We start from the raw sequence: 19,947 nt of genomic DNA, 5'->3' as shown, positions 1-19,947 counted from the left end.
CAGATGGGATGGCTTATTGCTGCAGAATGCTGTGGTAGCCATGCTAGTTAAGTGTGCCTTGAATTCTAAATAAATCACAGACAGTGTCACCAGAAAAGCACCCCCACGCCATAACACCTCCTCCTCCATGCTTTACGGTGGGAAATACACATGCGGAGATAGTCCGTTCACCAACACCTCGTCTCACAAAGACATGGTGGTTGGAACCAAAAATCTCCAATTTGGACACCTGACCAAAGGACAAATTTCAACCGGTCTAATGTCCATTGCTCGTGTTTCTTGGCCCAAGGTAGTCTCTTCTTATTGTTGTGGTTTCTTTGCAGCAATTCGACCATGAGGGTCTGATTCACACAGTCTCCTCTGAACAGTTGATGTTGAGATGTGTCTGTTACTTGAACTCTGTGAAGCATTGATTTGGGCTGCAATTTCTGAGGCTGGTAACTCTAATGAATGTATCCTCTGCAGCAGAGGTAACGCTGGGTCTTCCATTCCTCTGGCAGTCCTTATGAGAGCCAATTTCATCATAGCACTTGATGGTTTTTGCAATTGCATTTGAAGAAACGTTCAAAGTTCTTGATATTTTTTGTATTGACTGACCTTCATGTCTTAAAGCAATGATGGACTGTCATTTCTCTTTGCTTATTTGAGCTGTTCTTGTCATAATATGGGCTTGGTCTTTTACCAAATAGGGCTATATTCTGTATACCACCCTACCTTGTCACAACACAACTGATTGGCTCAAATGCATTAAGAAGGAAAGAAATTCCACAATTTAACTTTTAAGAAGGCACACCTGTTAATTGAAAGGCATTCCAGGTGACTACCTCATGAAGCTGGTTGAGAGAATGCCAAGTTTGCAACGCTGTCAAGGCAAAAGGTGGCTACTTTGCAGAATCTAAAATATAATATATATTTTGATTTGTTTAACACTTTTTTGGTTACTACATGATTCCATATGTGTTATTTCACATTTCATTTTGATGTATTCACAATTATCCTACATTGTAGAAAATAGTAAAAATAAAGAAAAACCCTTGAATGAGTAGGTGTGTCCAAACTTTTGACTGGTACTGACCCTTTACTCAGTAATTTAGTTAAAGCACCTTTGGCAGCAATTACAGCCTTGATTCTTCTTGGGTATGATGCTACAAGCTTTGCACACCTGTATTTGGGGAGTTTCTCCCATTCCTCTCTGCAGATCTTCTCAAGCTTTGTCAGGTTGGCTGGGGAACGTCGCTGCACAGCTATTTTCAGGTCTCTCCAGAGATGTTTGATCGGTCCAGGCTCTGGCTCGGCCACTCAAGGACATTCAAATCAAATCAAATTGTATTTGTCACATGTGCCAGTGAAATGAATACTTACATGCTCTTAACCAACAATGCTTTAAGAAGTTAAGAAAAATGTGTTAAGTAAAATTAAATAGAAAATAAAAGTAACAAATAATTAAACAGCAGCAGCAAAATAGCATTAGCGAGGCTATATAAAGGGGGTACCAGTACAGAGTCAATGTGCGGCGGCACTAGTTAGTCGAGGTAATTGAGGTAATATGTACATGTAGGTAGAGTTAAAGTGACCATGCATAGATAATAAACAGAGAGTAGCAGCAGTGTAAAAGAGGACTCTGGGTAGCCCTTTAATTAGCTTTTCAGGAGTCTTATGGTTTGGGGTTAGAAGCTGTTAAGAAGCCTTTTGGACCTAGACTTGGTGCTACAGTACCGCTTGACATGCAGTAGCAGAGAAAACAGTCTACGATTAGGGTGGCTGGAGTCTTTGACAATTTTTCAGACTTGTCCCGAAGCCTGCATTGTCTTGGCTGTGTGTTTAGGGTCATTATCCTGTTGGAAGGTGAACCTTCACCCCAGTCTGAGGACCTGAGTGCTCTGGAGCAGGTTTTCATCAAGGATCGCAATGTACTTTGCTCCTTTCAACTTTCCCTCGATCCTGACTAGTCTGTAAAACATCCCCACAGCATGCTGTTGCCACTACCACCACAATTCACTGTAGGGATGGTGACAGGTTTCCTCCAGACGTTACACTTGGCATTCAGGCTAAAGAGTTCAATCTTGGTTTCATCAGACCAGAGAATCTTGTTTCTCCTGGTTTGCGTCCTTTAGGTGCCTTTTGGCAAACTCCAAGTGGGCTGTCATGTGCCTTATACAGAGGAGTGCCTTCGGGTCTGGCCACTCTCCCTTAAAGGCCTGATTGGTGGAGTGCTGCAGAGATGGTTGTCCTTCTGGAAGGTTCTCCCAGTCTCCACAGAGGAACACTGGAGCTCTGTCAGAGTGACCATTGGGTTCTTGGTCACCTCCCTGACCAAGGCCCTTCTCCCGATTGCTCATTTTGGCCAGGCAGCCAGCTCTAGAGAGAGTTTTGGTGGTTCCAACCTTCTTCCATTTAAGAATTATGGAAGCCACCGTGTTCTTGGGAACCTTACATTTTTTGGTACCCTTCCCCATTGATGTGCCTCGGCACAATCCTGTCTCGGAGCTCTACGGACAATTCCTTCCTGGCTTGGTTTTTGCTCTGACATGCACTGTCAACTGTGGAACCTTATATAGACAGGTGCGTGCTGTTCCAAATCATGTCCAATCAGTTGAATTTACCACAGGTGGACTCCAATCACGTTGTAGAAACATCAAGGATGATCAATGGAAACAGGATGCTCCCGAGATCAATTTCAAGTCTCATAGCAAATGCTCTGAATACTTATGTAAATAAGGTACCGTTCTTTTATTTTTAATACATTTGCAAACATTTCTATAAGCCTGTTTTCAATTTGTCATTATGGGGTATTGGGTGTAGATTGAGGAAAATACATTTAATCCATTTTAGAATTAGGCTGTAATGTAACAAAATGTGTAAAAAGTCAAAGGGTCGGAATACTTTCCAAATGCACTGTAGGTAGGTTTATTTTATTAATTTGACTAGGTTTAATACATTTACTTAAGTTCATTACTATGTGTATTTTATTTATGACTCAATTCCATGTCACTATGGCACCGATGACATACAGTAAATTAACCGTACTGTAAGAGAATGGCCAGAGGAAGCATTTGAGTTCTAAGAAACATTGAGGAAGCAATTCACATCCTGAAGAAACAATACAGTAACAACAAAACTACACAATGGCCCAACACCACCCCACAAGAACCACTTCTGAGATAAAATGGAGAATTTCAGTTTAGACAGTTGAGTTGCCTCTGTGAAATTGAAACATTTATTCAATATGCTTCATCTCATTTATATGTAGGCCTACAGCGCTATTCCACAGCATACATACAAGGAGACTGAACAAATATTATGCATCTCTTATCATTAGGCTTTAATTCAGATGTTGAAGTTCATAGGGTCAACTTTCATCCTTACGTAGGACTAGAGTGGTTGTCTAGATGGATACAGCTTTGGTCAAAATGGAATTTTAGTAGGATAATTAATGTAGAAAGTTACTTCACGTAGCAGGTGTGGAGAATTACTTTGGTAAGGAAAAGGATTACATTTCGCCAAAATACCAACCCCCCCCAAAAAATCTGCTTTTGACGTCAATTTGACAAAAGCCCTATTCCATCTAGACATCCCATCTGAAAAGTCAGAACGCACTGTCATAATTCGCGAATTTGCATTCAACTGAGCCGTGCTCCTGTGTAGTAGGTGAAAAATGCTGACATCTAGTGGTGAAAGACAAAATTACATGGGAAGAATTTCTAAATTCTACTGCCCTAATCAAAAGAAATCCTAGCCCAAACCTCCAGGCACTTGTGCAGATCTAAAATAAATAGGTCTCGCTAGAATAACAATAAAGACAGGATCTTTTTTTTAATTTTTTTTATACTTTTTAATGCAAAATAATAAAAATAGATTCAGTATAGCTTTATACTACACAATAAAAATCTCTAAAAGGAGAAAAAAAAAACTATAAGATGGAGGGGGTGGAGTCATAATTGGTCTGTTTTTTGTATGGGTCATCTCAGAAATAACTCAATAATAAGTTATATAACATTGGGAAAGTCAAACAAAAGGAAAATAATGACTTCATAGCATAAAAGCAGTTAATTTGGGGATAGAAAGTGCTTCCCATATACAACACTTCTTCTTGAACCAGTGTGGATGAGGGGTGGCAACAGTACTGTTTTCAGAAGTGTCCATGAAGTTAATTTGCTTAAACCTCTTCCGTTGTCTCAAACTTCAGTCCTTTACATTGCATACTTTTGAGTCCAATCTCTTGCTAATCTGTTGTACCTGTAAAAACAAAATAAAATGTAAACCAGGTTTAACAAAGACTTATTGAGCCATTTACAGCCAAATCTTACATTCAGCCAGTCTGTTTTAAGCAGCCATATCATTATACAGTAGATACAGTATTCTTGGTGTGTACTTTCAAAAGAGATGTTTATTCTATAATTGACCACATGCTGTACACATGAAAGGAATGTCATGTTCATGTATTTTTCCTGCTAAAAGAAGAATGGTGTGCATGTGTGAGAGAGCGTGTAAACTTACTTTTCTTTGTCCTGCTTGTAGATGTGTGCTATGTCTGGGACTAGGGGGTCATCTGGGTTTGGGTCACATAGCAAAGAGCATATGGACAATAAAACTGGAAGAACAAAAAGGCAGGGATAACCAGGATGAGTTTATTTCACAATTACACCAGCAATAAGTCATTATCAATATTGTCAAGCTTAACAGTTGGGAAAAAAGAAGAAGAAAAAAAACATTTGAGATGCATTTTTCAACTAACTTTCATGAGGGTACAAAAGATACACAGAAAAACAAGTTACAACCACACATGTAAGCCAGTTTGTCTTACCTTTTGAAACTGTAAGTGCTGGGGACCACTGTGACCTCAGGATGTCCAGACAGATGCTACCATTACTGTTTATGTTTGGGTGATAGATTTTCGTTGTGAAGGCTACCTATGGAAAGAAAATACATGGAGAAAAAGAAAGAAAGTCAGGCATACATACTGCATGTGGTTTATGGTACTCAACACCTAGGGGATATATTGTGTAACGGGAGCTGAAAAGGTGTTTCTAACCTTTGGTGGTTTGAAGGGATAGTCTGTTGGGAAGTGGATGGTGAGGAAGAACACTCCTCCCTGATATGGGCTGTCAGTCTAAAAGAGGGGTGAAAGGTTCCTTGTTAAAACAGTGCTGTGAACCGTAAAGTGACATCCAATACTCCATAGAATGTTAAAGCCCACAGTCAGCCTCCCTTTACTTGTCATTGTTTACAGTAACAGAAGTGTGATGGGGTTTTACTGGAGGTGACACACAGCCAAGCAACTCCGTTATAGTAGGCTATATAGTAAGACAAGGAGTCTAACACGTGTTCCTTTGGTGCAAGAAGGTTGAGCTTATAACAATGGGACCAAAGCAGAATAAATAGCTTCCATCAGAAATCAACACAATATTGACACACTTGTCTACTAAAGATTTAGAAACAATGAGAATTTAGAAAAGGGCTTACAGGTCCCATGATTGTGGCTTGCCAATGAAACACTGTAAAAGAAAGAAGAGACATTAGATCACATCAAATCATATAATTATTGACAATAATAAAATACAAAATGGCACCAAATGGAATTAATCGACTGAGGTCAATACCCCTTCATTTCCATATGCATCAAATTGTATTTTTGCATTAATTAAGGTGGCCACAAAAGCTGTAGTGAAACATACAGTCCTCGCCAACTGGTCCAGCTGAGCATTGAGCAGGAGGGTCCCTTTGCAAGTCATGTAGCTCCTGTAAAATTAAATTAAATGTAGCACAATGAATTGTGCACAGGGGGAAAATGCCATACATATAGTGCATTGTCTACCCAACAATGTTGTTAGCTGCTTTGACAAGTCAGGCTTGTGGTCTATATGGCTTTATACGAATTCAAGTAGCTAGCTAGGTGACATGTTGTGCTGTATGTTTTACATGGTGTAATGTTTGACAGCTGCTGCTTTCTTGGCCAGATCTCCCTTACAAAAGAGACGCCGTGTCTCAATGTTTTTTTCCTGGTTAAATAAGTAAGCAACAAGGTACCAAGCTAGCTACATATATAACTAGGAATTGACCCCCATATATCCATAATTTAGCTACTGCTAATGTTAATGTTCTGTTGAAATATACACTGAAAGTAAAACTAGTAAAGATAGCTACAATAGCCCACTCGTGGTGATGAGGATTCCAGAAGCGTTTTTATTCATTGACAGACAGGAATAACCAGAACATCAACATAACTAGCTTACAAGTTCGAGTAGCTAACAGACCAGTTGGTTAGCTAATTTACGAGTATCTAACTAGCTACTGTAACTAGCTAGTTATGGCGTTGATACAATTCACTTACCTAGTTAACGTTACACCCATAACTAGTTAACTTAGTTAGCTAACGTTATTGATTGACTGATGATTATGCTGGTAGGCCAATAGCCAACAGGTATAATTAACGTTACTAATATTAGCAAGCTTTGATTTGCCAGCCTGACAAGGTAAAACATTAACAGTTAACTAACGTTTTATTGTCATTATTGCTGCGATGAAAATGTTGTATTTCGTTGGTGCGGAATAACGGACAAGTTAAACCATTGTTGATAAAGTAGCCAATGGTTTAGCTAGATAGGTAGCTAGCGAACGTTACATAGCTACGCAGCTAACGTCCAAAGCTAAAATGAGCTAGCTATAGTATGCTATCGTGGAATTTTGTGACAAAGCTAACGTCCAAAGCTAGCTAGCTATAGTATGCTATCGTGGAATTTTGTGACAGGACCATCGACCAACCGTTTATGAACATGACGACGTTATACAATTAATGGACACACTCACCTTCTGTATTCTTTTCAAAGCCATGTCAACCCTCCTGAGTTAGGTGTATGGTGTTAACAGTGAAAGCTGTCAGTTGTATGCCTGTATCTCTGCCCAGCTCACCAAAATTTGTTTCTGGAAATTAGCGATTTCTTTTGTTTCCGCTTTTTGTTGGTTTTGACTAGAGAGGATACGGCTTTTGTCAGATTTGACTTTTCGTAACAGGTTAGGAGACCATGTTACGCAGCAGGTTTGGGGAATTAACGTATGTGGTTATGATAATTACATCAAGGTTACGAAATTGTTTAGCTAAAATCCCCCAAATGTTTACTTTTGACGTTAATTTGATAAAATCTGTATCCCTTCTAACCATGACCCTTTTGGCGAGGACTCAAACTACTGTGCATTCTGGGGATTTGAGTTTTTACGTTGAACATCGGCCTGTTAAAGTGACAGTACACTCAAATATTACGATAATAAATGGTTTATCTGTGGCACATTGCTAATCTCTCGTGGACAGATGCACGTAACATAAATTAAAGGGATAGCTACCAAAATGACATTGGTTTCCTTACCCTGTAACCAGTCTATGGACAAGGCATGACCATTTTTTTTTATAACTAAACCAAGATAGACCACAGCCTGTCATTTCAAATGAGAATAAATTAGCCTACTGTGTAATGTGTGCTTGTGCAATAACTCAATTTGCCTTTCCACGCCTTTTAAACAACTCAATTGGAAACTTGAACAAAGGGTAAAGTCTACAAAACTTCATCCACTGTACGTAACAGATTATAGTTTTGGGAGCAGAAAACTGTTTGGAGATCAAAGGTTTCATCAATGAGAAAATTTGAAGAATGTCGGCCAAAATCCATTTTGTTCCATCTTCTACCACTGTCTGCCACTGGTCTTCCTCTCACTACCATATTTTGTAGTGAGTTGAAAAGCCAAGCGGACGCTTCACATTTATACATTCAGTGAAATATCTGTCTCATTGTTCTGTGGTATGACAGCAATCTATGCTTTAGTTTAGTTTCGCTGGGACTGTTTCCAAATGCTAACGTTTTGTTCAAATCATCTACAAGTGACTTTGTTGACTTTTGCTTCACAATCAATTTGAAATACTTTCGAATGATTTGTACATGACGTGAACAATGCTAATATCGAATACCAAATAGCCAATCATATTTATTTATGCACCATCAACCTACTGGGGTGATGCTTTTCCACACAACTAGATACAATGATATTCTCAAAGATTTTTCCTAACTGAGCTAGCCTACTACATTAGATCTCTGCATTTGTAAGCATCAATCAAATAAGGCATGTTTAGTATTCTAAAACTATGTCTGGTTGTTGTCTAGCAGTAATTCTGATATCGTTGCACTAGTTTGGGCAGTGTTCTGTCTTGAACCACCAGATGGCTCTAATGTTCTTGACGGCGTGACTACTGAACTGTGGATCATCCTCTAAAAAAATAGACATCTTAAATAAAAGTACATAAGTGCATAAGGGGTGGGGGGCGTCTAAACTGACATATAGAATTGTTTAAGACGGTCATACTATGGATCATTTAACTATTTGATTTGTAATTTTAAGACCCCTTTAGGTATAGAAAAAATACATATAAGAAAATTATTTGATAAATTATTGAATTTGGCCTTTACTACTATAGCCCACAGAAATGCACTTAATAACACAATTATAAATTGCAAAAAAATACAAAAAAAGTATAACTCATAAGAAACAAGGTTTTGAAGTGTTTGTCCTATATCTAGGAAATATAAGAAAGCTCAGGAAACATATATATATATATATATATATATATATATATATATATATATATATATATATATTATAGATATATATATATATATATGTATATATTTTTTTACACATATTTAACCCCTTTTTTGTTGGCACAAAACTACCTCCATACGTCCATAATGTTTTTAAACCAGTACCTTCAGACAAGTCCCGTGACACATATTCGTTTGTAGCTCAAACGGACTTCAGACGAGTCCCGTGGGGCTTATGGAAGTCATGAATCAAAATAGAGAAGACCATCGTGTTCGTGAGAGTCTCATATTTCTATAGAGTGCCATGTTAGTTACGGACGTTTTCCTGAGAATACCAATTTTCAGGTGTCTCCTGGTCTGACAAACAGTGCTGTAGCTCTGCAACTTTACACTGCAGATAGCGAAGGCCGCATAGGTGGATGCGCTGGATTGAGATGCAGCCCATGCAAAAAAACTGAAATCTCTATCTCAGACTGGCAAATGTTATTATGTTACATAGATTGAAGCACAGGTACATCAATATTAATAAGGGGAAGGTAATCCAAAACTAACTGAAAGTAATCAGATTATGTTACTGAGTTTGTGTAATCCAAATGTTACTTTACGGATTACAATTTTGGACAGGAACTGTAACTTGTTACATTTATAAAGTAACCTACCGAACCTAGGTCTTGGTGTAGCACATGTGGATGTGTGAAACTCACTCCTCATTCTGAAGTGCCACCAAATAGCTAATTTTTTGATGTCGCCGACTGGTAAGACGCTTTGTGAGGGCGTTCACATGTGCTAGCAAGGCAGAGGTCCTGGGTTCGAGCCTCGGTGTGAGCCTCGTCAGGAGGATGTGGTACTTGATAAGCAAGCAGCCTGATGTCTGTTACATTGACACGTGGGGAAGAAGAATGCAGGGCATATGACACATATTATACTTGCAGGGTTTTCTCACGGGATGGGCTCCAGTTCTTAGAAGGGACCTAAGGGGCCCTTGGTTGACCCGATCTTCTAGTGAATTCTACTGATAAGGCGTTCAATATAGGGAGATCCCCGGTGACATCCAGTCAATACTGCATAGAGGCAGTGCTTGACTTGGACAGGAGCTCACCGGAACTGAGTACAGGCACCTCAAATAGATATGGAATTATGGGAGAGGGAGAAAGGGTTATAGAAAACTATTCTGCTTGATGAAAGGAGAAGCCCCTTGATATGATTGTAGACAAACTGTTGGTGGTAGATTGCCAGGTCTAGGTATTCTGTGTTAACTGCATGTATTAAAATGAACATTTATAGTAACTTGCTATCCTGAGAGGACATGTACCAGAAACATTTCTATTGAAAAGTAGTAGTGGATTTATACACGCCAACGAATGTATCATATGGATTGAGAGTCTTCAGGGACCAAGAGTCGGTGCCACAAAAAAAACAGCGTATCAGATACTTCTGTTTTTTCAAAATAAATTATGAGCATAAATGTTCAGCCTTTGCAAAAATGTGTTCAATTATTAAAACTGATTCGATGTAAGGTGAGGTTGAGGAGAAATATGAAAGTGAGATGGTGGTCACACATTTCTTTAAACACATTTTGGTGAGCTGAGCAGAGAAACAGGCATACTACTGAGGATGATAATGATGATAATGATGATGATGAATTGGGAATACACATTTAGTCAATTACATGTAATGGTGTAATGAGTACCCACCAAAACCTATAAATAAATGTATCTGTGTAATCTTTATGTATTGCTTATATAGAGTGACACATGAGTCTTGAAGCTCATTTCTTTGCAAATCCTTTGCGCTCTGACAGTGGTGTGCCACCCAGCCAACGATGCTGCATCAAATGAGGTTGTTAATCATTTCTGGATATTCAAGACTGAGTATAATGCATTATTTTACCACAGCAGCAAACAGGACTTGAAGACAAAAAAGTGTTTGGACACAGTGTCACCTAAACCTGAAAGATATGCATACTGTGCATGCATAATGAAGTGAAGGAAGATGTTTTGTAGGCTACAGATGAGAATATCATTATTAGCTTTATGACATTGGCCATCCAATTAATGGCCTAAATGCTAATCAGATATCTCTGGGCTATGTCAATATGATTAATATTCTAGCAAGGTAGGCTAAAAAAGACAAATTATAATGACTATCGAATATGCAAAATGTCACAGTGTGTAACAGAAATATAAGCAATACATAAAGATTACACAGATACATTTATTTATAGGTTTTGGTGGGTACTCATTACACCATTACATGTAATTGACTAAATGTGTATTCCCAATTCATCATCATCATTATCATCATTATCATCCTCAGTAGTATGCCTGTTTCTCTGCTCAGCTCACCAAAATGTGTTTAAAGAAATGTGTGACCACCATTACTGTTTTATAACAACAACACAGTGCTATTTCAATCTGACGGTCCCCTGTAAATGTGCCAGATAGGGGTTTGGATTCCTAGCACGTGATTGGTCATGGATCGATGCACGTTCACGTTATTCTGTGGGTGCTGCGCGCCCGTGCTTTCAGCATCATTTTGGAGAAGAGGGAAGCGGTAACAACCAAGTCTGCATCGAATGCCTGTCTCTAACAATTGCCAATGAATTATCTTCGAATTCCTATGTCTGCCAGTTGACATAGCCTAACCTATCACACGCACTGCACACCAGTTCTGCAAAGAAACAGGATATTCGCAGGCTGTGCGTTTTTTTCAGGTAAATCATCAAAGAACGATTGCTTATTTACATATTTTCCTTTTATTCACGATAGATCGAGACAAGTGATCAAGGGAGCGGGGCTTTTTGCTGTAGCTGTCCATGGTGCTGAAATTATAGGAGTCTTGGCTTGATGGAGACACTTCATTGACTATTAGCTATGTGATGATGGGAGCTAAGGGAAGACTATGATATTTACATATGCTATGTATTTTGGAATAATCCTTGAAAGGATGCGGTGGGTGTCGTTTGGGGCGAAGATTAGATACGGATCCTCGGATGCACACAAAATTGCCCTCGATCATTTCTCACCGTTTGTAATGAAAGGGTATTTTGTATACTTTGTATTCACGTTTTGTATTTCAATGGCACTAAATTAAATGTATTTTACAACATTGTTCTTTACTTTCCCTTTGAGAAACAACCCGAGCCTATTTCGTTAAGTCCCCTACATCCACTGTTTTTGATTTAAAGCTTGCCTGCACGTTTTCTTGCCACCGTGCTGCCTTTTCGCATCTCAGGAGCTATTGAATTCTCCAATGTCAATAAGCACGATAGCAAGGCAGAAATCAATAAGGCCTTTGTGTAAGCTTTCATTAAATCTCGATATTGTGCATATGTTAATCGGGTCGAATAGTGAAGGAATGTATATAATGGTAAAATATGAAATGACGAGGAGGAGGAGGAGGAGGAGGAGGAGAATGATGGTGATGATTATAATAATGATGATCACATCACTGTAATTACTGCTATTTGTACTGAAATCAACCAGCCAAAACATTTAGTTAATACATCAATTAGTTGATGATATGAACATTTCTACCATGTTAGCCTATGATTGGAAATAGACTCACTGACATCTAATAGGTCATTTTTATGCACTCAAAGGATTCTTCTATTTTGTATGTAGCTTAAAGGTAAGGGACATTTTGTTCCTGTAGGATTCCTCTTTAATGGTTCCATGCCATAATGTTCTCCCCTGTCTTATCTCTCTGCTTCAGCACCTGAGCATTACTGAGGCTGTTCACCCTACTGGATCATGGCACAGACCAACAGTGTGGGGAGCAATGGAGTAGCCGATGAATCACCCAACATGATTGTATACAGAAAGGTAAGGTGTGCAGAACAGTGTTCAAACTGGGTGAAAACCCATTCAACCTCAGTGCACTTTTTTTGTGTGCTGCACTTCAGTAGCGATAAGACACTGTGTAGGCTGATACAAACCCAATGCTAAAGGACACACATGTACAACTAGAAGGCTTTGACTCTACTGAAATCCATGTCCTTGATTTGGTTTTGTAGCGACAGCTAGTTACAGGTATGTGGCATCGAAATGAGTGTATGACGGGGGTGTCACCATGTGCACTGACATAAATGCAAACATGCATATAGACACTTGTACTTGCATGCAAACACACTCAGGTTACATGGTCTGGTTAGTTCCAGAGGCTCTGGTTGTGTATGTATGACATTCAGCCATTTTAACCAGTTGAGTTACACATTTTGGAGCAAAAGGAAGGAAAATGCATTAGAATGTCTAGTATGTTGTCAATGCAGTATTTCTTTAGATTCAGCTGTGAAATCTATCTAGTCCATCAGTGCAACTCCCCACTGAGAAAGAGAAATGTGTTGATGATCTGTAGGGATATCTTATTAATATATTCTTACCTCAAGCTTCAAAATAGCTTGAAAAAATATAATGAAAAGTAGGGAGAACAACGAGATTCACTTTTTTTCTGTGTATTTTACTCAGTGAATGTGCATGTGCATGTGATTTAGCATGATTTAGCATTTTTCATAGCTGCAGAGTATATGGCTAGTGGGGATTTGGATTCAGCTCACTATTTTGTTTTGTTTTATATGGAAGAGAGTATGTATTTGTTTATTTGCTTTGTTTTATATGGAACAGAGTATTTATTTGTTTTGTTTTATATGGAAGAGAGTATTTATTTGTTTAGTTTTATATGGAACAGAGTATTTATTTGTTTTGTTTTATATGGAACAGAGTATTTATTTGTTTTGTTTTATATGGAACAGAGTATTTATTTGTTTATTTGTTTTGTTTTATATGGAAGAGAGTATTCATTTGTTTATTTGGCTCCCCATTAGCTTTTGCTGAAGTAGCAGCTACTCTTCTTGCGATCCACAAAAAAACATAAAACACTGATACACTGATAGACAAGGACAGTCACACACATTTACAATACAACGATATACAAACAATACAACAACAACAAATATGTGTTAGAGTGTGTATGTTTGTGTGTGTGTTTGTGTGTGTCCCCTCACAGTTCCCTCTGTTCCATGTGATGTTGTTTAATCCTGTTTTTAACATTTTGCTGTTTTCGTGAATAATTAGAAATGGAAGGGATCATGGCTCTGTATAATACTGTGCAGTGCCATTAATTCATTTTGGACTTAGGGACTTTGAAATGACCCCTGGTGGCATGTCTTGTGGGGTATGTGTGGGTGTCTGAGCTGAATGTTATTTGATTATGCAGACAATCTGTAATTCTCATCACATTAATATTTCTCATAAAAACTTGAAGAGTAGCAGTTAATCTCTTGTCAACCCTCAAACCAAGAAAGACTGGCATGCATGTTGTTGATGTTATTTGCAATGGACCAAAAGCCAACTTACTAATTGCACAGTAAAAATGACTTGTGTTTACTGTTTTCTGTTAATATTATTTGCCAGGTTAATGGCAGAACATAAGTGAAGAGGCAGTAGTTGGGGTTTTGTTTTTCTACATTATTCTCTGACACATCTTTTTAGCAGAGAGGTCAGATTACTTACATTGCTCTGTACATTCATTGCTGAGGTTAAATGTGAAAAATGAGGTCTCAATTCAATGTGAAACATATTATGGTGCACTGTAGCTCTTTGTCCCTGGTCAAATGAAATCTCAGTGTTTTTAGGGACCTGTAAGAATTTACTTCTACTACCAGGTACTCTCCATAGGTAGATGCTTTCAGAGTGTGTGTAGGCAGTTGGAAACAAAATGAGGTGTAAAAATGACAGAGATGGGCTCAATTGAATTCTAAGGAATTCTGTAGGTAAACATATGACAGATTTTGTGTGAGGACTCAGAGGAAACATGGTTCCCTACTATTTCAATCAACTCTCCGGTACAAGTATCATTACAACTTGAAGCTGATCCTTAGAGACAGCCTAACAGTCACAAACCTCTGGGTCTGTGAATTCAATCACGTGCGAGCTGTTTGTATGTTACCACATAATCAGAGCAGGAAAGGCTCTGTCTCACATTGTCAAATCCATCAATAAAGTGATCATTTTCCCCTCACAGACCCTTGTGGTCTGTTCTCTATCGGGGTTTCTTCTTCATTTCATTTCCTTCACCCATCAGTGGATTTTCACATTTCCTCTGCAACAGCTCTTGTTTTCTATTACAAAGCAAGAAGAATGTGGGGAAACTATTCCATGTATTGTCTTTCATAGCTGTGGGATGTTGTGCTATATTTACAGTCCTTGTAGAGAGATTTGGTGGAAGTTTCTCCTTTCATGCTGTAGCTACATGTGAAAAACAAAGGTACAGTACTTAATGTCCCCCGTATACTGCAGCCTCCTACTCCACTGGAAGAGAATGGCATTCAAAGTTTGACTATTTGAAAACGGGCAAACACTAAGAGTGAGAGGGTTGGGTGGGTATATTTGAACAGGTTTGTTATTCCTAATTTGGTTGGGAGGGGAATTGTGTTACTTATTCGATTAAATAAAGGAAGCGGTTTGGAGAAACAGTAACAAAGACTCCCGGACCTATTGATTTGTGGTCTTTTTGGCAACTCAATTACAGATATGATGTTGCTTCCTTCCTTCCGCTATTGATCTCTTGAACTTTCATTTTTGTCAGGGTAAAAAATTGTTCTGGTAATGGAAATAAATTAGCACCAGTGTATGTAAAATACATTTCTAAGCAACCTCCTTTCACATGGCAGAGATATCATTCATAATGTATTACCAGATCTATTTCTCAGCTGTTCTATGACTGTGATCTTCCCTGATCTCATCTACTCTTCCATTCGGTCACTTCTTGACTGCATGTGGCCGCTGAACTGCTGGATGACCCACTTACACTTCTGAACAAGATGGTCAATGCAGAGACTTTTCTAAGCGGCCTAATGGCACAGACACACTGGTAGCGTTAGTTGGCCGAGAGTACTTAGTACATGGTTTCCCAAACTAGGGGGCGCCTGATTTGAAAATGGGGCAGCAAGAGAAATTTGAGCTTGGTTCATAGAACCGGGGTTACGTCAGTAACCTCCAGTAGCTGCTAGATATGGTTGTAATAAACAGAGCGGTTTCTCTCTTCTTCCTACAAATGTGGCTCTATCTTTTGAGTGTTTTAAGCTACAAAATATTATGACCCCTTCACTGAAAGATCCTCAGGAACACGTATGAACATACTTTTCCTCTCTAGTTTGCCAACAAACCGTTAGAACCGAGTGGACAAGAGCAGGCACTAAATCAGACTTCTTGTCACGACTTCCGCCGGCTCCTCTCCTTGTTCAGGCGGCGTTCAGCGGTTGACGTCACCGGTCTACTAGCCATCGCCGCTCCACTTGTCATTGTTCCATTTGTTTTGTCTTGTTTCCACGCACACCTGGTTTACATTCCCTAATCACACTACTTATATGTTCCCTCTGTTTCCCCCATGTCTTTGTGTGGAATTGTTTTGTTACATGTTTCGTGTTACGCGCCAGGCTGGTTTTTCCCCAGGTACCGTGTTGAACCCGAGTGTGTTTAATTGTTTAACTTCTCCATTATTTTGACTGTTGTCGCGCTTTGCACTTTTGCCATTTTGGCTGGAGGTTTTTGACGCAGTTGCGCCGTCTGTTGTTACTTCTGCCAATTAAAGTGTGCGCCTGATCACAACTCTCCGCTCTCCTGCACCTGACCTCTTACCAGTAACGCACAACCTGACACTTCTACACAGAAGGTCATACAACATTATTGCCTGACAATCTTCTGAACTTCCCAATACCTTTCTGATGAATTTCAGTCACTTCAAACCATACTGTCTTCATACTGTAAAAAATACTGTCAGACTTATTTGTAATAGAATGTCAAAGCCCAAATAAAAAAAGTAAACATTGGCCGTTGATCACATAACTTTTTTTACATGGTGGGGTCGTGAAAAATAATTTATATTAAAATGGGGTTGCGGGCCAAAAATGTTTTGGAACCCCTGACTTAGCACCTCTGAACACAGTGAAGTCCGTAATTTGTAATCCGAGTGCAAAACGATTCTACATGTAGAATCGCACAAAAATGACGGCAATCAGACGCCTACCGGCGGGGTGTTCGCTATTACACTGGAAGGTGAAAATGTCCTAGTTGGCCTGCATACTCACCAGACATGTCACCCATTGATCATGTTCGGGTTGCTCTGGGGCGACATGTGAGACAGCGTGTTCCAGTTCCCGCTAATATCCAGCAATTTTGCACAGCCATTGAAGAAGAGTGGGTCAACATTCCACAGGACACTATCAACAGCCTGATCAACTCTATGTGAAGGAGATGTGTCCCGCTGCAAGAGGCAAATGGTGGTCACACCAGATACTGACTGGTTTTCTGATCCACACCCCTACTTTTTTTTAAAAGGTATTTGTGAATTTATTATTTATTTATTTAAATTGACTCATTTCCTTATATGAACAGTAACTCAGTAAAATCTTAGAAATTGTTGCATGTTGCATTTATATTTTTGTTCAGTATAAGAGTAGGATGATATCATACCAAAAACATTCAGAGAATGTTTTTAATCAAATCTATTTATCAAAAATGTTTCAGATGATCATCCTTTGAATGTTCTCCTGACGTTCACAAAAATGTTGTGCACAACCTCTGTAACATCACCACAGAACCTTCTCCAAAAGTTTGTATATTTATGTAAAACATTTGCCTGATGTTGCAAGAACGTTCCTATAACACATTTAATCTGTTCTTTAATGGTTCCCAGAATGCTTCACTAGGTTATGGGAACAGTCTGATGGGAAGATTGTGGAGAAATCACAACAGATATGTACCCAAAACACCATAACTGTCCAGTTGTGTGAATTATTCTACAAAGTTTCTTTTTTGTGTGCAAAAACATTCACCTGATGTTACAAAAACACTCACAGAAAACATTTAGTCTGTTCTTTAATGGTTCCCAGAATGTTTCAAACGGTTGTGGTAAAATTGTGGGGACATGACAAGTTCCCAAAATGCAAAAACTGTCCAGTTGTGCTGACATTCAGATAATGTCTGTTTCATATTCTGAAGAATGTTGACAAGCAGCCTTTCTGAGTTCTTTAAAGGTTCCCAAAACATGTAATTAGGTTGTGGGAACAGTGTGGGTACATTACAAAACACAAAATATGCTCAGTTGTGATGACATTCACACAACGTTTAAGTTAGGTTGCACATACATTCCCTTAATGTTGTAAAAATGAAATAAGTATTTTTTTATGATCTTCATAGCATATTTATTTTAGGTTTCATATTCCATTGATGTTCACACAATATACACCTTATCTTGATATGGAGGTCCTGAGAACATTTCAAGAACATTTAGAAAATGTTAGATTTAAGTTTGACCTAATCTTACCACAACATTCTCAGCATGCAAATTAAAGCATAAGAAATCCGATTGGAATACAGCCCCGTTTTGTTTCTCTCCAGATTTCATGGCAATTTGCATTTGAGGACTGTATTGTAGGTGATATAGAGACACATGGCATTTTCATTTTATTCATAGGACATTTGAACAGAATTGAATTATGCAAGCACATGCATATTTTTTACACTTCATATGTTGACACTTCATACGTTGACAATCTGCACATGTGAGTTTTAAACTTGCAAACCCCACATGTGATTAAGAAAGAAAATCATAAAATACAGTGTTACAAGTACACAGCATATGAAGAGGATGGGAACATTTTAATAACTGTTCTTTGTCCTGATTGACCATATTTGACAACAAAAAACCAAAAAAAAACAAGGCCACAGCTTTTGTCATGGTGTCCATGTGGTTGCCGTTCCGGCCTTTATTATGAGCTGTCCTCCCCTCAGCAGCCTCCTGTAGTCCCTACAATGTAAGCACCAGACTGTTCCCACAACCTAATGAAACATTCTGAGAATCTTTAAAAAAACAATCAAAATGTGTTCTGGGAACATTCTTGTAACATCAGTTGAGTGTTTTTTGCACCCTAAAATACAATTTTTATAATAATCTGCACAACTGTACAGTTTTGGCGTTTATGGAACATATATTTTGTGATGTCCCCACATTGTTCCCATCAGACTCTTCCCACAACCTAATGAAACATTCTGGGAACCTATAAAGAACAGATTAAATGTGTTCTAGAACCGTTCTTGCAACATTAGACAATGAGAACAATGTTCTGGGAACTGTTACGTTCCCCAGCAAGGAAACTAGAAATTGTTGCTCAAACAGAAAGCGGAACTAACAAAGAGTCACTGACAACAACCAAAACAAAACAGGTGGGTTTTTAGGAGGGGTTCTGAAAGACACTCATGGGGGTGTCCACTGAAAGCTGCATAGCAACAACAGCTGGGACCTAAAATACACCCACCATGAGCACCCACTAAATTTGCCCACTAAGAGGCAAACAAAAGATAAACCCACACCAAACCTAAAGACAATAAGCACACCAAAAAGGTGGAGCAAAACCAAATCAGGGAAATCAATGTTTTTTATAAATCAAGTAGGGTGTGCCTTTAAAGGTGTTAACCCTCCACATCTATCAAGACAACTGGAGCACTGGGCCAGCCACTCTTAAATAGCACCTTGGCCAGTACAGGTTAAACACCTTCCCACTAATGAGACGGCAACCAGCACAGGTGTAACACATACTGACTAACAAGGTGAATTATGTCTGAGTGTTAGAGTTGCCCCTAGCTGTCAAAAAAGTAATAAAAAAGAAAATTGTGCCATCTGGTTTGCTAAATATAAGGAATTTGATGTATAGAATGTACTTTTACTTTGTACGTTTACCCAAGTATGACAATGTAGTACTTTTTCCACCACTGTACTTAAGTACATTTAAAATCAAGTAGTATTTTTCTGTGGTACTTTCACTTTTACTTGAGTCATTTTATATTAAGGTATCTTTACTTTTACTCAAGTATGAGAATTTAGTACTTTTTCCACCGCTGCCTGTAACAGAGCCTTCGTAGAACAATTTTCTTTATTCATTAGGTAATCAATTTCTTGCACAATGTTATCACAGTCATGCCATTTCTAAGTTGTTTGAAGTCCCTTTTTCAAAATCAATTGTAGGTCATCAAATTAATTTCCTGTAAAGACTTTCATGCGATATTGGTCTCTGCTCACTATTTTAAGGCATCCAATAAATATACACTTTCTGTAAACTGGCCAGGGAGAGTTTTACTGCTGATAGTGGATGGAGGTTTTACAGGGACTCCATTGGGAATAACACTCCATATCCTCTCTCAGCTCTTGTCGTTTACTTCTAATGAAAATGGATGGAAGAGGGGTAGAGGTGTTGACCTGATTACTGTGGAGCTGTGTGCCGCTTTTCCTCCAAGCATATTAATAGCATGTGCTGTGATTACCTGATTTATTCACAACACTCCTGGCTGACACTTAAGTTAGAGCA

At 38.7% G+C, this 19,947-nt stretch overlaps 2 protein-coding genes across 4 annotated transcripts in view; one reads left to right on the top strand and one right to left on the bottom strand.

Annotated features, from left to right (window-relative positions):
• Positions 1–2,891: 2,891 nt before the first annotated feature.
• Positions 2,892–6,964, bottom strand: LOC109889992 (ubiquitin-conjugating enzyme E2 D4-like). Its single transcript, XM_020481915.2, has 7 exons — positions 6,808–6,964; positions 5,676–5,739; positions 5,464–5,495; positions 5,033–5,110; positions 4,805–4,910; positions 4,498–4,591; positions 2,892–4,236 (listed from the first exon to the last, which is right to left on the bottom strand). Exons 1-7 carry the CDS (start codon positions 6,829–6,831, stop codon positions 4,191–4,193), a joined length of 444 nt encoding a protein of 147 aa, XP_020337504.1. The 5' UTR covers positions 6,832–6,964; the 3' UTR covers positions 2,892–4,190.
• Positions 6,965–11,105: 4,141 nt separating this feature from the next.
• Positions 11,106–19,947, top strand: part of LOC109889990 (regulator of G-protein signaling 7) — a 53,323-nt gene continuing 44,481 nt past the window's right edge. For 2 of the 3 annotated variants that reach the window (XM_020481911.2, XM_031823631.1), the window contains exons 1-2: positions 11,122–11,298; positions 12,300–12,409. In XM_020481911.2, the coding sequence (XP_020337500.2) occupies positions 12,338–12,409 (72 nt within the window). In that variant the 5' untranslated portion in view covers positions 11,122–11,298; positions 12,300–12,337. Of the gene's footprint in view, positions 11,299–12,299; positions 12,410–19,947 lie in introns of all 3 variants that reach the window. The other variant, XM_031823633.1, reaches the window with a different exon arrangement.

This window comes from Oncorhynchus kisutch, linkage group LG4 (genome assembly GCF_002021735.2).
Source record: "Oncorhynchus kisutch isolate 150728-3 linkage group LG4, Okis_V2, whole genome shotgun sequence".
In the NCBI taxonomy this organism is placed as follows: domain Eukaryota; kingdom Metazoa; phylum Chordata; class Actinopteri; order Salmoniformes; family Salmonidae; genus Oncorhynchus; species Oncorhynchus kisutch.
The sequence above is the reverse complement of the archived record's forward strand: the minus strand, read 5'-3'. Positions and strand labels throughout refer to the sequence as shown.